General features: G+C 34.9%; 2 protein-coding genes, 1 long non-coding RNA gene and 1 pseudogene across 5 annotated transcripts; 2 read left to right on the top strand and 2 right to left on the bottom strand.

Moving 5' to 3' along the window:
• Positions 1-1,598: 1,598 nt before the first annotated feature.
• LOC144544753 (UDP-glycosyltransferase 73C4 pseudogene) lies at positions 1,599-3,196 on the top strand (annotated as a pseudogene). The gene is made up of 2 exons (XR_013508335.1): positions 1,599-1,742; positions 2,231-3,196. The product of XR_013508335.1 is annotated as a UDP-glycosyltransferase 73C4 pseudogene (transcript).
• A 1,854-nt stretch (positions 3,197-5,050) lies between these two features.
• On the bottom strand, positions 5,051-6,629 carry LOC144545149 (uncharacterized). Its single transcript, XR_013508398.1, has 2 exons — positions 5,579-6,629; positions 5,051-5,441 (listed from the first exon to the last, which is right to left on the bottom strand). It is a non-coding gene; the product is annotated as an uncharacterized LOC144545149 (long non-coding RNA).
• An 8,692-nt stretch (positions 6,630-15,321) lies between these two features.
• LOC144545078 (uncharacterized) lies at positions 15,322-16,631 on the top strand. 2 transcript variants are annotated; one of them, XR_013508382.1, is made up of 3 exons: positions 15,322-15,583; positions 15,667-15,970; positions 16,089-16,631. XR_013508382.1 is itself a non-coding variant. In XM_078293633.1 (2 exons), the coding sequence occupies exons 1-2, from the start codon at positions 15,403-15,405 to the stop codon at positions 15,879-15,881; spliced, it is 396 nt and encodes a 131-aa protein (XP_078149759.1). In that variant the 5' UTR covers positions 15,322-15,402; the 3' UTR covers positions 15,882-16,063. The 2 variants fall into 2 exon arrangements, 1 of the variants encoding a protein (XP_078149759.1); XM_078293633.1 differs by lacking the exon at positions 16,089-16,631 and having other exon boundaries at positions 15,667-16,063.
• A 1,898-nt stretch (positions 16,632-18,529) lies between these two features.
• LOC144544790 (monoterpene synthase 8, chloroplastic-like) lies at positions 18,530-20,628 on the bottom strand. The gene is made up of 5 exons (XM_078293343.1): positions 20,401-20,628; positions 19,952-20,222; positions 19,060-19,441; positions 18,659-18,880; positions 18,530-18,569 (listed from the first exon to the last, which is right to left on the bottom strand). Exons 1-5 carry the CDS (start codon positions 20,584-20,586, stop codon positions 18,530-18,532), a joined length of 1,101 nt encoding a protein of 366 aa, XP_078149469.1. The 5' UTR covers positions 20,587-20,628.
• Between the last annotated feature and the right edge of the window lie 1,939 nt (positions 20,629-22,567).

Genomic DNA, 22,567 nt, shown 5'->3' with positions numbered 1-22,567 from the left:
AATTAATTGGGGTATCATTTTCATTCTCTGAATGGGCTTCTTCATTTGGGCCTCGCTGGATAGCTTCCAATATTTTTTCTCCTGCCTCTTTTAGGCCGAGAGAATCTAATTCCTTGAAATAGGGTACAACGGGTCCCACCCTTGTTCCCTCATTTCCCTGTTGCGCCGAATCAACTCCCTCACGCTGTACCACTCTCTGCACTGTATCGGCGATAGGGTTGGTGAAATTCGAGCCTTCATTAATTGCCGATTGAGACTCTACTGGAACCCAATTCTCTCCAGTTGAGTTTTGAATGGTATTCTCCAGTGAATTTTGAAACGGTAAACCTTTCTCTACCACCGCTATTTCCGCCGGCGGTAGGCCGACTAGACTCGTTGCCTGTCTGTTGAGTCGCTCTTTGAAGAGGGGAGAGTTGTTTAGCATCACTTCAATTCGATTTTTTTCATTGCCCGAGTCTAAGGTGCTCCACACTGAGAACAGGGTGTCGAAATCGAGCACGAACTGGTCCGAGGTTTCCAAGTTGGTGGACGAGCCAGCCGCCTGGTTAATGAAGTTACCCCGTGCCTGGTCGAAGAAGCTTGGAGGCGGCGTGGAGTCTTGAGGTGTTGACAGTGGTATTGGTTCCTCTATCCACGCATGGACCACCACTCGCACAATTCTGAGGATGCCTCTAACCCAAACCGCAGTATTAAGCGGAACAAGGGAAAGGTTGGGAACAGCGACCACCGCTCTCATTTTCTCCAGTGATGGCACACTAGCCATCGGGCCGTGTTCGAGCACTATTCCAAATGAGCCTGCCGCATGCAATAGATGCTCAATAGTCCATGAGCAAGGTGACATTCCCCTGAGCTCCACCCAAACCTTGAACTGCAGTTGCAGTGGCTTACCATTAACTGCCTGGTTCCAAGGGAACGCCACATACCCCGTTTCCCTGAGGTGTGTAGCGTGTGCACTAAGAAAAGCGTCACGATCAATTCCCGGAGGGAGAAGAAGGAAGTATTGTTGATCGTTCATCTTGGTGATTGGGAATGGATATGGCGTTGCACATGTCGCCATCAGCACGGACTGTAGAATGTGAATGTTGTGGTTCTCTCTCAATCTTGCATCAATTACCACTGCACCCAGCATTTCGCACGCATTCTGCTGCATTTGATTCCTCTCAGGTATGAAAACTGTGTTCACCTGAGGTCTGTCTTTCGGCATTAAGTCTTCACCAAAGTTCCCTCTTGGCATCAGGGGATCGAAGGGTGGTGGCTTGCTGTTGAGGACAAAGGTGCATGCACGAGCTTCATGGCCGGTGTTCCAACACTTAGCGCATACACGTTCGCGTTTCGTGCATGTGTTTTGATCATGGACCAAGTTCAAACAATTATAACATCTCCCTCTCCAACGATGGTGAGTGGGATCCGGGGGGAGTGGAAGTGGCTCTGGTGTGAGTTGTTGTGGCTCAACGGGAGGGGATGCGAAGGTCCATGGGTTAGAGTCAAGGAAACTCTTCCATATTGGTTCTGGGAATCGGTTTGGATGTTGAATCAAGTGGATGTTATTGTTGTGGGTGTTTGTAACTGGGTGCGAATAAGTTCTGGCAGGAGGGGTCATGGCTGTTGGTGATGGTTGGTTGGCAGCAGGTGTAATGTGGTTGTTGGAATGGTTAATAGTGTTTCTTTTTTTGCGGTTTGTCATAGGCCTTGGGTTGTTCAGATGTAAATTGCTGGAGGTGTTGTTCAGTGGTTTTATGAGGGTAAGGATAGTAGAGCTTGATGAGTAGTTGTAAGGGTTTTTGTATGGTTGAATATTGGAGTGAAATTGTGAGTTTGGATAGGCGTGTGGGTAAGGTACCAGGTTTGAGATTGTACCATGTTGCTCATAGACCTTAGAGGGTACATGTCGTTTGGTATAATCAGACCTTTGGGGGTTGAATTGTTGATGTTTGTGAGTTGACGTTAATTTATTACCCCTATAGCCGTTGTTAAAATGGTACTTACCTGGAGTGAAATGGTTCCCTTGTGTAGAAGGATGATGAGAGCGGTACTGTACTCGTACCTTTTTGGTCCACCCCCCTCCAGTTTGGATAAACTTGAATTTGCCTCCCATGTAACCCAGCTCCCTTTAGTGATCGCCCAAATTCGCCTGAAAATCGCCATTTATCTCTTAGATGCCATCCTTTGATCCGAAAGAAAATCCCATATATGCATTGCATCTACAGTTTATAATATTGTGCATCACAAGGTGTATGATAGTGTCACCGATGAGAATGAATATGTCACCGTGCCGGATTTTCCTATTAAATTAGAAGTCACCAGAGCTCAGACACCAGAATTCCTTAATATCCCAAAGCTTGAGGATATTAATAAGAAGTGTCTCGAAGAACTTTCGACAGCTGATGGGGTGGTAATACATACCTTCCTTGAGTTGGAGCAATTGCTTGTTGAATATTATGAGAAGGTGATAGGGAAAAAGGTTTGGACAATTGGGCCACTTTGCCTTTACAACAAGGATTTTGGAATGAAAGTATGTCGGGGAGATAAAGAGGCAATTGATCATTCACATCGAGTGCTAACCTGGCTCAATGGCAGGGATACCGCATCGGTTTTGTTGATCACATTTGGTAGTATTCCATACACAAACCCTCAGCAACTTATGGAATTTGGGAGCGGCTTAGAGGCGTCAAACCAACCGTTTATATGGGTGATTAAGAAGATAGAAATGAATCCTGAGATTGAAAAATGGCTATGTGAAGGGTTTGAAGAGAGAACAAAGGATAGAGGTCTTATTATTGTCGGATGGGCTCCTCAGATGGTTATTTTGTCACACCCGGCGGTTGGTGGCTTTATAAATCATAGTGGATGGAACTCGATTCTGGAGGCGATTTCTATGGGAGTACCGATGATCACATGGCCACGATTTGGAGACCATTTTTTGTGTGAGCATTTGCTGGTGAATGTTCTCAAAATTGGAGTTAGTCTCGGTGTAAAAGTGCCGAATCGTATTTATGAGAATGATATCATGGTGACGAGCAATGATGTCAGGAAGGCGGTGTCTGCTCTGATGGATGGAATTGAAGCAGATGAAAGAAGACAGAGGATTAAAGATTTATCTGTGAAAGCGAAAAAGGCAATGGAGGAAGGAGGTTCGTCATATATAAATTTCACTGAATTTATTCACCATTTTACAGAGCCAGAAGCAAGATACTAGCAAAGAAATGTGTATTGCTATTACCAGTTTACCACTGTTGTTTGATTTCGCTATTGTTTGACTTCATTATTTTGTCACTGTTGTATGGTTTGAATCTTGTTTAACATCACTATTGTTTGATTCCACTATTTTAAAGGCAGTTCTGACTCGATAAATTAATTAACTGTTTTGATTCCACAGCATGTGCTCCCAATAGATCAGAGGAATATGGCAAGATTCTAAACATTGTTTCCCAGATTTTAAATAGATCACATAAATTTATGAGAAAATTGTGAAAATGCCACTCCAAATCCTTGAATTTGGGAGAATGCCACTCTCAACTTTGAAATTGAGAAAATGCCACTCTAAAGTTGATTAATATGTGAAAATGCCATTTATACTGTATTTTTATACTATCTTGATATACATATTTATGTATTTCCAATTATACCCTTTATACAATTAATTTATTTTGATGCATGCCTCCATTCAAAAACGCCTCTTCTTCTAATCTCCTTTGTGCGATATTGCCAAACTCGGCGATCAGTCCAGGCGCCTCTCCCTTCTCCCTCCTCATCTCTCCTTCCCTCTTCTCTCCTAAGGTGTCTCTCCCTTCTTCCCTCCCCTCTCCACATCTCTCCGCTGGATCACATCTTCATCGCCTCGGCACAGTCGTCGAAGCATCTGATGATGCTCTTGTACCAGGTCGATAGGTTGTTCGAGAAGTCGCCAGGTGAGATGTCAGTGAGGCTTGTGGTGGTGGATTCAATTGCGGCTATTTTTTGGTCCGAATTTGATAATAATTTGGGGGATTTGAAGAGTAGAACAGGGATGTTTTTTAGGGTTGCCGCAAAGTTGAAGGACCAGGCACGTCAATTTGTAGCTGTTTTGGTTGTCACAAACCAGGTTATTTAATTAGACTTTCACATTTTTTATGTTTAAACTCAATTGAGCCTTAACTGAACTCCACTTCTAATATTTGATGAAATTGCAATTTGTTGTTGTGAGGTGTACATTGGCTTTTATCGGTTTGACTGACAATACTGAACCTGACAGTAATAGTTAGCCTCTTTTGGTAAATTAATAGTTAGAAGCTTAATATGATGATCAAAATCAATAAAATATATTCAGAAAAAAAAACTCAAATATCTAAATTTGAGTGTATATATGAATGAAGAATCCAACTTGATCTTGGATTATTTCATCGATTCTATCTGGTACATTACATGTAGTCTTGTGTTATGAACTTCTCATACAGTACAGGAATTGGTATCTGTCCTTGGTTAGCCTGTTTTGTGGTCGTCAGGGCGCATGGTAGCACCAGCGATGGGGCTGTCATGGGCCAACTACTGAAGCCGGTCCTCTTAGAGTTGCTGAAAAGTGAAGGAATTCCAGTGAAGATTTTACAGGGGCAAAAGTGGGAATTCAAGACTTATAATAGCTTTTTAGTGCATTTTTGCTCATAGTGATGCTTTGATGATAAATATGTTGATTTGTTAAGATGTTATGTTAGGGAGGGATACTTTTCTAGAGGATAATTTGGGAATTATTCTTTGTAATATGTATTTGAGAATTATTCTTTGTAATATGTATTTGAGAATTATTCTTGCCTTGAATTGAATTGTTTCTGAAATAATGTATTGTTTATGTAAGTGTGTGTGCAGAAAAAAAATTTCATTTAGATGCTGTGTTTTTTTTTGTTTTTCAAACTTTAACTTAGCGGACTTATATGTAATTAATAGAAGTAATAAAGCATTTGATATGAACTTTATCATGTACATACAACTACACAAAAAATGCACATTATTACAGAAAAAAAAAATTAAGTCATGGTAAGCATGACTTTAATGAATTAAGAAGTAAAATGCTCAAATAAACACTTATCAAATTCACACTTTATTACATTACAAAATTTTATTAAAGAAATAAAGTTTACATATTACAATGAAATTTTCAGCAATTATGAGAAAATACCCATTCTTTCAACTTTTGCTCTTGGAGATACTTCACAACTCCTTGAATTTGCAGCAATTTTGAGAGGATTGTTTCTTCAATAGAAATAATAAAAAAAATGTAATGAAGTAAAAAGTCTCAAACTTACACAAATATGTCAATATATAAACATAATCGGCACAAGTCCATAAAATATGTCATCTAGTTCTTCATTGTAAATGAAGAATTTTTCAAAATGGAATAAAATTAGAATTCTCAAAGTTATATCTGCCTTGCATCGCCTTTGCAGAAGTGGCATCTTCAATGACAATTTCTACAATAGAAGAAGGGAAAATATATAAAAAAAAAAAAAACTAATGAAAAAAATTGATGAGAAGAAGAGAAAACAATCTTAATGATAGGTTGGTTGCAAAAATATGAAATCAAGTGCCTTGAGGACATTGTTTTTACCAGTAATGACTCCTTTTTTCTTACTAGGTCATTCTTTGCAGCAATAGCCTTGAGCAGTTTGTTCCAAATCAAGTGTACATGCATTTGGGTAATACAAAATAATACAATATAATAATCAAGCAATAAACTGTTAGAAAGATGGTACCGGTATAATAATCAAGCACCATTAGTATTAGAGTGCGCTAGAGAGATGGTACCAGTAAACCTAAACATAAAAAGGAGAGGACTATACATCGTGTCTTCCTTGTTATACTTGAGTTAGCAGTGCCACATTTATAGGAAACAAGAAGGTCCAAGTATAAAAAATTAACAATTTAATTTACTAAATTGCCAACAATTCTGGGTTTGTTTAGGAGACATTCACTCAAATTGTAACTAAAAAACTATATTAATGGTATACCTTCCAAACTAAAATCCCTTTACTCTGAAGATACTGACCTCTCATATCAACTGTATTAACCCACGTGTCACATACCAACTGTACAAAGCTACATAAGAGATGTGTCGTCATTAGTCGATATCTGAATAATCTCTGGTACCAAATTCTGAAGCTGTCTCAACCTTGGGCACTGTTAGGGGTTGTTCAAACAGAGGCAATATTACCCTCATATCATGCAACAGACATAGCAATATGTTTTATGGTGACTTCAAAGAGGCATGAATGTCAATAAAATACTGGAACTGACGGGAATCAACTATCAGTAAATTATCTTAGGGCTTAATCGGGTATGACTAAGGAAGAGGTTTGCAAAACAAATGATGGAATCAACCAATAAACTGAAACCAGTTAATATAATCAAAATCAGTAAACTTTCTACATTTTTCAGTGGAACCGAGCAGCAATGGAGTCAAGTTGAACCGCCCGAGGGCAAAGGGCTAGTAGTACTCTTTTTCTCCTTTTCTTTGAATCTGATTGGAGCTGCTAGGGCGCAAGCTAAGGTCTGATCGGAAGATAGAGGGGTAGAGCGCAGGTGTAGCGCGTGAGAGAGAGAGCAGGCGACGCACGCGAGAGGGAGTCAGGGAGGAGGTGAAGAGTCGGAGTTGAGAAGAGAATTTTATTGGGTTTAATCTTTCAATCGGATCTAAATCTGATAAATCAAGATCAATATTGTAGTGCTCCGTTCATCAAGTTTAATTGATGAAATCCAACAGTCCAGACTAGGTTCATATTTTTTGATGAAGGGTATTTTAGGCAGTACAAAGATTAATACAGTATAAATGGTATTTTCACAAATTAATCAACTTTAGAGTGACATTTTCTCAATTTCAAAGTTTAGAGTGACATTCTCCCAAATTCAAGATTTTGGAGTGGCATTTTCACAATTTTTCCTAAATTTATTTATCTGATAAAAAGATACACTAGACAGTCTTTATATGCTGCAATTGATGACACCCATAACGGCACAAAATACATACTTAATAAATTAAATCCTTTTAGACAAAAAAATCAGTCATATCCAAAACGGTTTGTAATAACAAGAAACTTTTAATGACTGTAGAAATTTTTTTTTTCTTTTTTTGATAAAAGTGGGGAGTGCCCATCTGTTTCATATTAAAACAAATAGTTTATACAAAAGCAATGGCATGATGATCATTGAGAACAAAATACTAAAACAGGAGCTAAAACAAGCTAAACCCGATAAAGATCTAAAGGATCTTTATGATATCTAATCAAACAAGAAGCTAGAAGAGTAGTGTAATAACAAGGCACAAAATAAGCACATCTAAGTAAGAACATTAAAAAGTTATGGGCTACAGATAGTAATGACTGTAGAATTAAGTATAGTTTATGAGAAAAAAGATGCCCACTCTATTGCATACATATAAATTAAACATGAACCGCAGAATTATGCAAACTTTGACAACTCATCGCAGAACACAGCTGAGTGTTCCTCCTTGACATACCGCAAAATCAGCCTAATTCCGTTTTATGCAAAGGCGGATTCACATAGTATGCTGCACCAAAGATGCCGATAGCGCCCTTCAATGGAATAACATGACTTGGTGGGCCCCACCCGTAATTGACCTCATTGAGCCCAATCTTGCTCCAGTCTGACATGATCATTGTTCCATAATCGCACATCCAATCTTTTATGTGGTGGTAAAAGTTGGTGCCCCCATTCATCCAATCTGCAAACTTAGACGAAAGTGTCTCCTTTTCAACTTTTATTAGACTAATGACCTCTACAAGAGAAGCCTTGTTGATCTCATCAGTAGACATTGCACGGGCTGTCATGTACGTGCAATTACCATAATACCCATCCACAGAGCAGTGTTATCAGAACCGGACCGGACCGGTTGGTTGGATCGGAAAAAACCGGAACCGGCCACCTATCCGGTTCGGTTCTTTTAAAATACCGGGTAAGCAATCAGATCGGTTAAAAACGATTTAACCGGACGGTTCTCTTTATTATATCGCTCGACAAACCGCGGTTCAAATCTGATTTCATTATCTTGCTCTGTTGCTCTTCCTGATTTCACGTATTTCCTATTTTTCTTTAGGTAGAATCAATTTCCTGCCTTTTCTCCAGAAGCTAAGATGGAAAGAAATGAGAAATTGGCTCTCTCCTTCAAATTGGCTTTCTCCTTTCATCTTCTTAGATTTATTCTTGTGTTTAACACAGTGACACATTCTCATTCTGAAAGTTAGACTTCAAACGGAATCACCAAAAATCCTTCATCAATTACGGTAAATAATCTCATTTAATTATTAAATGGAATTTTTAATACGGTGCACTTCAAAAGCATGAAGCTTTGAGTTGATTTTATTGAATAGAGAAATGCATTAAAGGTGTTTGATGAAATGCCCAAATCAAAATAAGATTTTAGATGAAAGTACTGGAGTTGTCAATTGTCTGTTAATAAGTCTATATACTTTTCTCTCAACTAAAGTCAAAGTTGAATGACTAATATATATAACTATGAATGATTAGTCTTTATAACTATGAATGTCAGACCTGAATTGGGTAAAAAAAATCAAAGTCAGGTGATATGAAACTCGAATGGTAAATTGAAACTCGAATGGTAACCATATGTTGAATGATTTATGGTGACTATGGTGATTGAGAAATAAGATGTATGGTGCAATGATTTAACTTTAATTAATAAAAATAATGATCTGCTTCTTATTTAGATATTGATAGGATGAAATTACACAAGTTTAGGTTTCAAACTAAAACACGGTTACAAAACATTTAATTAAGAATTCAAGAAGCTTGAGTCTTCAAAAAGAAAGGAAAAATAACAAAAACCAAAGTGAACCGATTACTGGTAAACTGGATATTGGTAACCAGCAACATACAACAAGAAGAAATGAAAAATGACCTTATACTGGTAAAACAAAAATTGAAACTCCTCCAATCCTTATTGATCTTAACAATTCCATATATCACCCTTCATTTTCATTCTCATTATGTAAATACTTTCATTGGTCCTCAGTATTGATTTATGGTATAATCAAAATTTATTTTTCTTTTTTCATTTGAAACTACAATCAAATTGATTCAAGTACAGTCTAGGTTGTAATATACTTTTATTTTATTTGCTAGTAAGTTAGGTTATTATATAGTTTAGTTTTATTTGCTAGTACAAGTTATTGTTGACAAAAAGTTCGGCACACAAGCTTAGTTTGATTCCAGTGCAATACATTTATTCATTTTTGTTTGATTACAGTATAAGATTTGCTCTATAATGGCAAAGAAATTTATCCTTTGACAATATTGTCAATGTTCAAGAACCTCAATTTTTATAGTATAAGTTTAGTTTGATTCCAGTATAAGCTTTTCAGTATACAAGCTCAATTTTGAACAACCTCATTTTTTGCAATATATTTCATAACCTTTTTTGACGACATGCTATTTTTTGTTAAAGTTACATGTTTTATTTAACTAGATACCTACTCTTATTATTCCTTGTCAGAAAATGCAAATAAATAATCAGTTAGGCTTTAAGATAATAAGTTATATGTGTTTTAAAAAACTAGCGATTGAACCGGTTGAACCGAAGCTATGCCGGTTCGATATCCGGTCCGGTTCTGATAACATTGCCACAGAGGGTAACACACCGTGTAGCAAATGTCGTATGCTAGCGGAAAATCCTATCCGAAACTCAGCTTCAGGTGTCAAATCAATAGCACGTGCACGACATTTTACGATCATCACAACCTCAAAGGTGGAGCTCCTCTGGCCTGTCTCGGCCATATAAAGGTCCTTGATTCAATTGATGCTATTAACGGAGATGTCATACTCTAAGGTTGCGAAATTGATGAGTGTGAAAGATGGAGGGGGGCCGGCATGTGGTACCTTGGGTGGGGGGTTTGGTATGTTTTCCCTGGACCACACTGGCTTAACAGTCGGCTCAGGAAGGCCACATGCCATCTCACCGACTGCCTTCAAGAATTGTGCAAGTCCTAGGCCGTCAAATACCACGTGGCTTGAGCAAACACCAACCGTGAAACCACCACAGGTGAATTCAGTGACCTAAAATTTAATAGTTCCTGTCCATTAGTACAAGCCAAAAATATGGGGAAAAAAAGAAGAAGAAAAATTATAAAATCACCTGAACCATAACAATTTCAATTTCATATTGAAGTTTGGTTTCTGGCGGGGCTTGGGGCAGGAGTTGCTCCTTTGGTACCATCAATGGCCTTTCGAGATAATTTACTTCTTCAAGGCTACAATTCGCCTTCACTTCGAAAAACCAGATACCCTCGCCAGTGCATTCCACCTCAAGCTCACCCTGTCGAATTACTCGGTCTATAAACTTACAGCTAATATAGAATGCACATAGGTTACAGCTAATTACATAGAATGCACACAGGTTATAAACTTACAGCTAACATATTGTTCTTCCTATTTATAATTTTATCTCTTCTCTTCCTGCTTTTCTGAGTTGCGTGATTATTAATTATTTACCAACAGCAGCTAGGAGTAAATTTCTAGATGCAGATTAAGTGGACTGAGAAATATGAGGGTGATATTTATAATTAGGATTTATGCGGTCATAATTTAAGTGGTTTTCTTATAGTTACTTCATAATAACTAGGACATTAATTTTGTATTCAAGCAGAATTAAACATTATTAATACATATACAAGGTTCCATGCATGATTCTGAAAATCAGAAGATAAAGCGGAATTGGTCGGTTGACCATGGAATTGGAATCGAATGAATCAGTAGTAATCAGACGAGTTAAACAATCATTCGATGGTCTAAATTCATCTGACGATAGAACTTATTTCAAAATTTTGTCATTGGAAACAGTGAAGGGTAAAATTAATGATTCTACAGGCGATAATTTCAGGGCAATGCAGTAACCGCTGAATTCACATCCTCTCCAATCCCTGATGATAAGGGAATATTTTACAATTACTAGATCTGAACCATTCTTTTTAACTTGGCACGAATCTCAAAGTCCAAAAATACCGCCCCCTATTGTGGCCCAAATATCAAATCGGTTGAAAATTAATCTCAAATCGTAAAGTGAAGGTGATTCTCTGCAATACCGGAGAGGATACAGATTCGTAACCGCTACCCACCCCAGATTGAATTTGAGTAGGGACAATGAGAATTTGGGTGCCGATTTTAACAGCTACAAATTAAATTTGTGCAGATCTATGGTGAGAGAAATCTTTTTATGAACCAAACTGTCCTTTGTTCGGAAAGGAAATATTAAAGTTGGATTTCAAATCTTTTAAATTAAAAAATTATTTTGGTATGGACCCCACCGACATTTATTGGGTGTAGATTTTAACAGTTATCATTTTAATCAATGCAAATCCGAAGTGCGAGAAAAAAACAAAATTGGATCAAACTATTCTTTCTCTGAACAGGAAATAATAACTGGAATCCAAATCTTTTAAATTCAAAAGTCATCTCGTGTACCCACCAGTATTTATTTTTGGGAGAACATTTATGCAACTTATTTGCTTCTATTATTGAGTAAAAAAGTTGAAATTCTCAAGTTCTCAAATTTCAACTCTTAATTAAAAAAGTTTTATTAGTTTTATTTTTCAAACAATTTCAAATTGTTTCTATTTTTCTTTTGCAAATATAGAATTACATGATAAAAATATAATTGCAATAATAAATTTACATATTAGCTTTTGATTAAAACAAAAAAGTTAATTATTTTATATATATTTTAGTTTACTAAATGAATATCGATGAGTCAGTAATTTCATTCGAACACAAGGTCGAAAAATGTGAATTACTCAATTTTAAGTATGGAATCCGTGAAGATTCACTTAAAATTAAAGTTTTAGGAGTAGTGATTTTTATTTTAGATGGTATGCTTTTCATATTATTTTTTATTTTCTACATTTTATGTTATGTTTATGTTGATTTTATAGTTTGAATGCGTATGGTTCTTAATGAATGTCTATTGATCACATATTATGGGTGCTGATTTTAACACAACTATTTTTTTTATTAACACAACAATTTTAAATTTTTTATTTGTATAGACAACTTTGTCCCTCTTTTATTATTGCTATAGCTTTCCTTATTTGATTGTGCAATCAATACTTTCTTTATTTTAATAATTATGATTCATTTTATTTCCAAAATCAAAATATTTGTCTCTAGATGCATTTCTTTCCTAAAGAACGAAAGACAATAATTAAAATTTAAAACTCATAATTAACAAGCTGAAAATTCAATTTACGAATCAACAAAAATAAAACTTATACTTAAATTAACAGATAATAAATTGTAGATTTTATTAATTGAAATGATCAGATGTGAACATAAAATTATCTAAGATTTAATTAAATTATACAATTTACAATTAACAAAAAATATTGTCAACATAATTTTCAATCAATTGATTAACATAATTAAAAGTAGGAAGCAATTACATCTATAGGAGAAAAAAAAAAGTGGTAATTGGGGCATGTTATTTCAAAATTTGATTGGGTAACATGCTAAATTTTTTTTTTCTTCTTTTCATCATATAGTATACAATTAGAAGATAACATAAATGAAGGATATCAAATTTAGAAGTTGATATTTAAAAAACTTGTCAATTAAAAGAAAAAATAAATGACTTATTGATTGAGAAACAAATTCAGGGGTAAAATTGTCTATTTATTAAAATATTTAAAGATTATTGTGTTAATAATATTTTTTGTGGTGTGAATATCAGCACCCACATATTATAGCTGAATGGATCTTCTATGCTATATGTGAATATTAATTTTTTTTTACTTAATTAGAATACAACTTTTAATGTTAGCAGAATAACTTCCTAATTTCAAAGATTAGGAATCTTAATTTTATTATTTCCTTTTCGATGGGATATTTTGGTCAAATTTGTTTTTTTCCTGTCATGTCATATATGTTAAAATCAGGAGAATTGACAAAATGACCTATTTTCATAAAAAATCGGACAAAACACTCTATGTATAAATTATTTGACAAAATACTACACATGTAAAATTTTATCCTTCTCTCAATTTACTTCCATTTTTTTTTTTTTTAAATCTTTCCTTGTCTCTTGACCTTTCTAGAAAATTTTGATCTGTCTATGTTAAAGAACACCACCTCTTGACTTTCCTCCATTCTCTATTCCCCTAGCTCGACTCTGCCCACTGTCTCTTCTCCGAACATCTCTCTCCGCCTCATCAAGTTCGCTTCTCTGATTCAACTCTGCCCTCGACAGAGGTACTCCGTCCCCCCTCTTTGGATCAATATTATTTCATTGCATGTTAGATGATTAAATAGATGTTGCAGTCCAATTCCATTTAGTTCTCGTACTTGATTTGCTAGAAATTTCTTAACTACAAAATTTTTCTAAAGAATGGACTCCTCATGATAAAATTACCTAACCCCTGCCCCAAAAGAAAAAATAAAAAAAGGCAAGTTTTGCCCTGCGAAACGAAAGGGAGATAAAAAGTCATTAGTTAACTTGTTCACTACATTAGTCTGTCTCGTAATGTGTATTTTTTTTACTTTTTCACTACATTAGTTAACTTGTTCTTATATGTTATTTATTTGTTCTTATAAAAAGTCAGACAATGAGACAATCCACTCAAATTCAAGCATGAGTTTTTTTTTTTTTTTTAATCAATTTTGGGAGCCTATATGTAGCAATTCAGAGAATTTCAAATTAATTTAGAAAACTTGATAAAAATACATAATGATAAATTGGTGTTCAAATGGTCCAGTGAATGATGAAATATTTATAAATATATTTTTTGTCGAGTCTGAGATTAATATTTTGAGTTTTTTTTTATTAAGAATGGTTGGAGATTTGTTATCATGGTTAACTAACTCATTTTAATAATTTATTCGGCTTTTAATCATAGTTTTTATTTTCCACCACCAAAAGTTAATAAATACAAAAATTCATATGAAGTATTTCTAATTGTTTCTTTTTTTTGTTTGCATATAGAACCATGGATGATTCGCTTGACCAATTCAAAAATTTACTACAGAGTAACATTCTGTTGGATGATATAAATGTTACTCTCACAAATTAGTTAAATAATTGCATATGAATTTATTTGTTCTTTCTTTAAATAAAAATTATATATGGTAATATTAAACTATATGGGGGAGGAATATTTTATTTCTCAAAATCATATATTCGGAGATGAGGTTTATGATATGGAATATATTATTCGGAGATGAGGTTTATGATATGGAATATATTATTCGGAGATGAGGTTTATGATATGGAATATATTATATAGATAGTAATAAATATGTTTAGGAGTTGAATAAAAATTAGAGTAAATGGGAGAGAAGTAGAGGAGAGGGAGAGGAAAGGAAAATATGAGACCCACAAAGTTATTTTGTCAAAAGATTTATAGGAAAGGTATTTTATTTGAACTTTTTCAAATGTAGGTTAATTTGTCAAATTTACCGTTAAAATCGGTACCCGAAAAGTAATAGAAAGGCACAACTACAAGGACCTTACAGCGCACACATTGTGTTGTATCCTCTGAGATATCTCATATTTTGCGTTACCGACGTATTCGGTGCCTATTCTGGGATAGCGCAGGGGACAATATTATTTAAGCTTTGAGATTCGTGCATAACGTCTTTGAACGGTCGTAATTTTCCAAAATGTCTCGCAGAATATGAGATATCACAGAGGATGCGAATTCCAGCGCATACAAGGCACAGCCGCTGTCAGCCGCACGAACGCATATCCTTTGCATTAACTCAAATGAGAATCTTTTGAGTTTAATGCATGTAGGCCGTTTGATCATGATCTTTGCCAATCCTTCCCCGTTAATATTAGTGCGGATCTCAATCACACGGTCCAGATCTATTAACGTAGATCCCACGAAGAATCTGAAACACACAACAGCAAACCCAACCATTCAAATTGATAAACGGTGAGAAAAGGTTTAACCAACAGTTCCACACAGAGAAGGGGTGCGTATCCTCTGAGATATCTCAACTTTTGCGTGACCGACGTGTCCGGTGCCTATTCGGGGTGATGTAGGGGGTCAGAAATTATGTATGCTTTGAGATTCGTGCAGAACGTATTTAAACGGTTGGGATTTACTATAAAGTCACGCAAAGTTTGAGATATCTCAGAGGATATGAATTCCACAGAGAAGGTCACACAGGGAAAAGAGAACAGGATCCCTCAACCAGATACGCAACCTCCCAGGCAAATCCAACGGAGTTTATGAATTCGTACAAGCGAAACATCGAGATCGGACGCACCGGATTAAACTACTTCTCATGATTTGAAAAGGCAAAAGTTAAATTAAAAAAAAAAAAAAACAATTTCAAAAGTTCAGTAGAGGCCGGAAACGCGATTTCCGAGAGGAGAAGACTAGGAGAGAAGAAACGATCGAGGAGATAGAGATGTCATCGGGAGATATCAAGGGTTTCTATCGCCAGAAGAAGAAAGGCGGTGTCGCCAAACCCTCTACCACCTCCTCTTCCAAGAAATCAAAGCACTACACCGGAGGCGCCTCAGTCGGAGCTTCCGATTCTGCTCAGACTCCCGCACTTGTCTCTCGCAGCGGTGCTATCGACCTCAAAGGTAACCCCACCACCCTTTTGAAACCCTGGCTTTCGTTGTCTACTTTATTAGGAACAAATTAATAATTAATTTTGTGATTGAAGATGAGTTTGGGGAAGAAGAGGAAGTATTGAGGCAATTTGACATGGATATGAAGTATGGGCCTTGCATTGGAGTAGATCGCCTCGATCGCTGGGAGCGTGCAGCAGCCATGGGACTCCATCCACCTCCTCATGTGCGGGATCTCCTTGCAGCACCAGCTGCTATGTCAGTGACACCTGGCACAAAGCTCCGGTGCCTCTGGGAAGGCCGTGTCTAGAGTTGATTATCCTTGCAGCATTTAGGATTACGAGTGGTTGTGATGACTGTTTTGATGTATTTAGTTAGTTAGTAGTAGTTGTTGCAAGTGTTAAATTGCATTATCAAGCTTCAAATTATGAATTGATATGGTGGTGTTTGTCTTGCTCAAATAGTCAAGTGATATTTGACTTCAAATTATGACGTGATATGGTGTTTGACTTTAAAGTGTTAAATTGAATTATGAAGCTTCAAATTATGAACTGATATGGTGTTAGACATGCTCAAATAGTCGAGTGGTTTTTTTTTTTTTTTTTTTTTTCTTTCTCTTTCTTTTGTTAACATATTACTTATTAATCATGTTATCAGTTATTGTTAACCTCTATTCTGAGAAATTGCTGTAGATAAAAGGGAGGATAAGCTACATGCCTCAGACCTGAGAAATTGCTTTAGAGATCATTTCTCCACCTGAGTTTGACCTTAGCAGCCATGTTCACTCTTACTGGAAATAGTGGGAGGCAATTTACTCTCTATTTTAATAATTAAGTATGCATCATTGAACATCAGTTTCATTTAGGATTAGCAAATATCGGCCATAATGAAGCTTACTTTCTCGAATAAGGGTATATATGACTAAATTTGACTTCATTATGAGAGAAACATATCAATAAGTATTCTATATGTCTATAGCCATGTTTTATATGTATGCATGTTTTGCATTATTATAATTTTTTTTCTCTTTATTTTGCTATTTGTTTTGTCTGTGAATTCATTTGGTTTAATTGATAGCCAAAAAGTGTAGCACGTCTAGAAGTGAAAGCTTTAAATTTTTTCTTTTTGATTAAACTGTACCTATAGTTCTTCTGGGGTTTTATTGTTTGTCAAATTGAGGTATGTCAATTAATTTGAGTTATGGTTTAAAGGCTTCAAACCTAAACCTGAGCTGAAATTATGCTGTATCAGTCGGTACTTATTTTTTGCCACCTTCAGTCATTATTGCTGCTGCTGGTATTAGATTGGTACTTAATTTTCCTTTCCTTCACATCTAATTTATTTGGCTATATCACTTGACTTCTTTTAGTATTTGACATTTTGACAGGATCACTTCTCGAAGATACTATTGAGGGGTAACAATCTGAAGGCTTCTGTTGGAAAGTGAAAATTTATTTAATTGAATGAATTTGTCATAGTCACAAACTCACAATCTACGGATTACAAGCATATATATTTTCCTAAAAGGCATTGGAGCTAGGGGTGCAAACGGATCGGATACGGATCAGATAGTGATCCATTTTTATTTTTCAGATATGGATATGGATCAGATATTATACAGATGCGGATACGGATCGGATATTAACCGGATACAGATATGGATATCCGCTTGTTATAATAGTAAATAACATAATTTTTTTCATAATATATATTAAACTATATAGTATATATCTACTATTTTGATACGGATAATTAAAATTTAAAACCATATCCGTATCTGTATCTGCATGGATATTCGGATATCAGATATCTGTATCAAATTTTCGGATACGGATTCGGATACAGTCGGATAATATCCGATCTGTTTGCACCCCTAATTGGAGCTGTACAAATGTTTTTAAGAAAAGCAAATAAAGCTGTTACTTCTTTTCTGTTTTTGGTATCTAGTGGGATGACCAAGACATATGGGATGTGTATGTCACACTTGCAAGAGAAATTGAGTGAGTTTGATGCAGGTAATATTGGTGTATCTTAACTCAAGTCTTGTCAGATGCAAAATTAGTTTAAGCAGCAGATTGGTACCGTGTTCTGCTTGGTACCTGTCAATTTGCCAGTTAGTTAGCTGAGCTCACTTGTTCATGTCAGTACCCAATGTCTTGTACCTTGGCAAAGCTGTTATAATATGGTTTTGTTTTGGATGTGAAATTTTGCATGTATACTCGCATCTCTTTGTTCACTGGTTAAGATGATGGTGATAAATTTTTGGATTTGATGTAAATTTTTTAAATTTCTTTCCAGTGTTTATGCTTTGTGTCAGACTTGGTTTGAGATGAGTTTCGTTTGCTCAATTTCGTCTATTACTTTGGAATTGGCCAGTACCGTTAACTGTTGTTGGTACTAACTGTTTGTTCCAATTTAACCAGCATATCAAGTCAATTAAAAAAAAAAAGAAAAGTTTTTAAACATATACAAAACATAAAAAATATAACCTTCTTCAAACATCAACTCATCCATCAAATAACAAGCCAGAAGTCCCATAAGTTTTATTTTGCAAGTAGAAGCAACCTTTATTCGCCATGGCACAGAGCAAATAATTGCTGCCACTTCTCAGCCTTTTATTTTTTACTTGTAAAAAAGATGCTAATGATACAATTTAATGGTGAAATTAACAAAGACAAGTCAAGGCTACTTACAATGTAGCCTCTCTTGTTTTCTCAAGAGATGTTTGCTTGACTGACGTCTCCATTTCCACAAGAGCATATAAATTGCAAATGAAGTCAATAGTTATAGGAGTTTTTACAGTTAGAAGAATATTACACATATATAGTCACATACTTATTTCTTTTATTTCCAGTTTTCAAAAGAAAAAAAAAATTGCTGGTCAGTGGAATTGTATTTTGCCAGATACCAATCATCAGACCTTATGCAATATCATGTATACAATTAAAAAATTGCTGGTCAGTTTTCGGGAAGTCCTGCTGCAACTGTGACATCCCAGCTTCAAAAGAAAATTATGATTAAGAATTGAAATAGCCTATATATTATTCAAAATAAATCAAAATATAAGTTACAACCGTAGACACTTACTGTTCGACAGCGTTAGTAAAGACCTCAAGTTCATCCAATGACCCATAAACATCATAGATATCATCAATTGTTGTAATTAGGCAGATTGCCTGTGTGTTTGCTATTCTATAACTTGAATTCTCTGGTAGATCATAAGCATAGCCTTCACTCCACATGTAGTTCTCAACGAGCCTGTCGCGAATAAATGGTAGTTTTTCATAAAGCCGCAAATCAGTCCACCATCTGGACAAGGGATAAGTGAAAAGAAATTTAAAAAGATACGTACAAATAAAGCTTTTCTCAAAGTAAAACACGTGAATACTTCACCTTTTTTATATAGCCGTAGAATAAAACAGGGATCAATTTGAAATATCATTTCCTTATTTATTGAATTATTTTATTTATATATTATTGATATTTACCTTGATACTTGCTTCAGTTCTTTCTTGTACAAGTTCTGCATTAAATTAAAATTCAAAACAGCCAGTTCCCACAGTGCAGGTCTGATATGCTTGTCTATCTTGTATTGCTCGATAAACCACCGATTGTGCATTCTTTGCATCCTCCAATGCAGAGGGAGCTCCAGTGCATGGGTAACTTCTTCTTTAAGCCTTGAATTATCATACTTAGAGCTCTCCAAAAAATTTGTTAGGTGTTTGGTTGTGTAGTGCCTGGCCTTCTCCAATGCCTCTTCTCCTTCTTTCGCGAGAAAAGAAGCCTGGTACAAACTGATCATCTCTTTAATGTCTGAATATGGCTTTACTTTGCAGTTTCCTTTGTCGTCGAAGTAACTATGGAATATATCTGCTCAAAGTTTGTGTGTACGTATGACATCAGCCACATATTTTCAAAGTTAAGTAAATATTAAAAGTTGAGGATGAGCATTTAGTCTATTGACTAAGGCAACAGTACATTTCGTATAGTATATTCAAGTCTGGAAACCCGACTGAAATTTCTTGTGAATATTCGAAATTAATAGGCTTGACTTTCATCTTTAACTTAAAATAAATTATTTAAAAACACCAAAATTATGTAAAACTGATCACCTATATATCGTCTAGTATAAATCCAATTTCAATCTTTAATGTGAAAATTTTATATGCGAGATTAAAAAAAACATTATTTTATTCGGAACCCAACTCAAACACGGCTTTCTCAAAGAATTCTAATACATAATTTTGCTAAACCAGAGGCCCATGGTTTAGCAAAAATATATAACGCCACATTTTTTTTTCCCTTTATCTATTTTTTTTTGGTTGTGTGTGTGTGTCCGTGTATGTATGTAGGAATATATAAATATACAAAAATATATACCTTCCTGTACACTAAATCCATGCATCCTCAACAGTCTGAAAAGAAGTGATACTTCATAGAGATCACCAAGCATTACAGATGGAGAATTATGATCCATTGATGCATGGATGTTTGTAATCACGCAGTTTATCTCATCCTCGAAATGATATGCAACTCCAAGCTGTTGCAAGGCATCAACAAACTCTAACTTATCCCTGAGCAACTCTTCCTTGCATATCATTTGACTCACCTCTTTCTTGAGCTTGCATAATCTTTCCATGATTTTACCCTCCTTCATGTTCATAAACAAAAACAAAGAATTAACAGAATGTGTCTGTCATTAATCAAGCTGATTAATGATTGTACGTATGTGTGTGTGTGTGTGTGTGTGTGTATTGGGCTTAAGAAGTTTTCTTTAGATACAACTAAACTTCATGAACGGTTTCTTACAGATTTGTTAATTTGCTTACATGTTCGTCTTCAATATTTAACGACTGTATGAAGTTATCATTCCATATTGTCGGTGGATAGTTTCCCGACCGTCGCTCAAACCTTGGAGACTGTAAATTTGCGTAAATACGGAATCGACATGAAAGCACTCTCATTTGTGTCCGGCGAACCGGGATGAAAGATGGCAGTGCAAAGCATAGAGCCATTTATACAATGAATTGTAATTAAATTATAGGAGTACACTTGTAGCTGTGCATATGTTCATTTAAGATTGCTACACTCTTCCATTTATAGATACAGAGTCTGATTACCGAACAACTAGTACTCTCCTACACATGGCCCACCAGGATCATGCTGTATTTGGAACAAGAGATCTGATAATGAGTTAATGACTGAGGCCATGCACCAAAATTTAGGCGAGATGCCATCACAGTAGTTGTGGTTTTTGTAAAAACCAAATCACTCAAGTTGGTTTGGTAATTTTTTTATTTTTCGTTTATAAAAGAAATTCTGTAATTTTGATGTTTTAGGGGGGTATACGTTAAATATACGTTAAATTCCCCCTTAATTTTGAAATGATTTTTCTCGTCCCAGTTAACATGGCCACGGGGGACAATACTAAAATCACATGGTTGACTGTACGGTACTTTTTGCACGTGCAATCTGATTACATAAAAATGGAGATGGACCAATGAGTAATGACCATGCACCTACATGTAAATGATGAACAGACTATTTAGAATTAAAAAAGCATCAAATTGTCAACAAGTCCTAGCTGTTCATGTTTTGTTCAAAAAAAGCTGTCATTTGATTTGTACGAATTTTGTAAATTAAATTTTATATTCAATGCTATAAACTTACGTATCTAATCTCATAGAAAACACACTTTAAAATTCTAACATCCAGCGGAACCATTTTGGACACTTTCAACTTGCACAACTTGCCAAACTAACTATATTTGATACAGAACCACTTGATGTACTTCTCTAACTTACAGTTAATGACAGTTTTAAAACCTTCTATAATATTTTAAAATTGAACCACTTCTCAAACTTACAATATTTTCAAAATAATCCCGAAAATTATACAAAATTATTTTTTTTGAATCAAAATTAATTTTTTTGAATCAAATTTTCTTTTTCAAAATTAAAATTAATTTTAATTTTTTTGAAAAAAAATTAATAATTTATTTTCTTCAATTATTAATATTTATATATGCATCTGTATCCTATAAATTAACACTACACATAGTGTAAAATATATAGATGCAAACTATAGAAGTCCAATATTGTAAAATTTTCAAATGTAAACTATAAAACTAGCAGTTCCAAAAAATAAAAGTGTAAATCTGAAACCTAAAACACTATAAAATTGAGATAAACACGTTGCAAAATTAAATACTATAAATTTAAAAGATGTAAACAGTAAAACTAACAGATGTAAACTATAAATCATCAATACATCAAATATTTACAACCATATTGTTAAACATTAGTAACTATTCACAAGATGAATCCTGTAAAATCACAAGATGAATACTGTAAAATTAATAGAGTGAATACTCCATATCGCCTCTCTATCATCTCTTTCGTCCAGATTTTTACAAGATAAATACTGTAAAATCACAAGATGAATACTATAAAATTAACTAGATGAATACTGTAAAATGACAAGATCAATACTCCACATCGTCCCTCTATCATCTCTTTTCTTCAAATTTCAACAATATGAATACTATAAATCACAATATGAATACTGTAAAATTAACAGGTTGAATACTGTAAAATGACAAGATCAATACTCCATATTGCCTCTCTATCATCTATTTCCTCCAGATTTTCACAAATGAATACTGTAAAATTGACTAGGTGAATACTATAAAATGACAAGATCAATACTCCATATCGCCTCTCTATCTTCTATTTCCTCCAGATTTTCACAAGATGAATATTGTAAAATCACAAGATGAATACTGTAAAATTAACTGGGTGAAAACTGTAAAATGACAAGATCAATACTCTATATCACATCTCTATCATATCTTTCGTCCAGATTTTCACAAGATGAATACTATAAAATCACAAGATGATTACTGTAAAATTAACAGGGTGAATACAATAAAATGACAAGATTAATACTCCATATCGTCTTTCTATCATCTATTTCCTCCAGATTTTCACAAGATGA

Source organism: Carex rostrata, chromosome 27 (assembly GCF_964058835.1).
Source record: "Carex rostrata chromosome 27, lpCarRost1.2, whole genome shotgun sequence".
Lineage (NCBI taxonomy): Eukaryota > Viridiplantae > Streptophyta > Magnoliopsida > Poales > Cyperaceae > Carex > Carex rostrata.
Note: the sequence above shows the minus strand (reverse complement) of the source record. Positions and strands in the feature narration are given on the sequence as shown.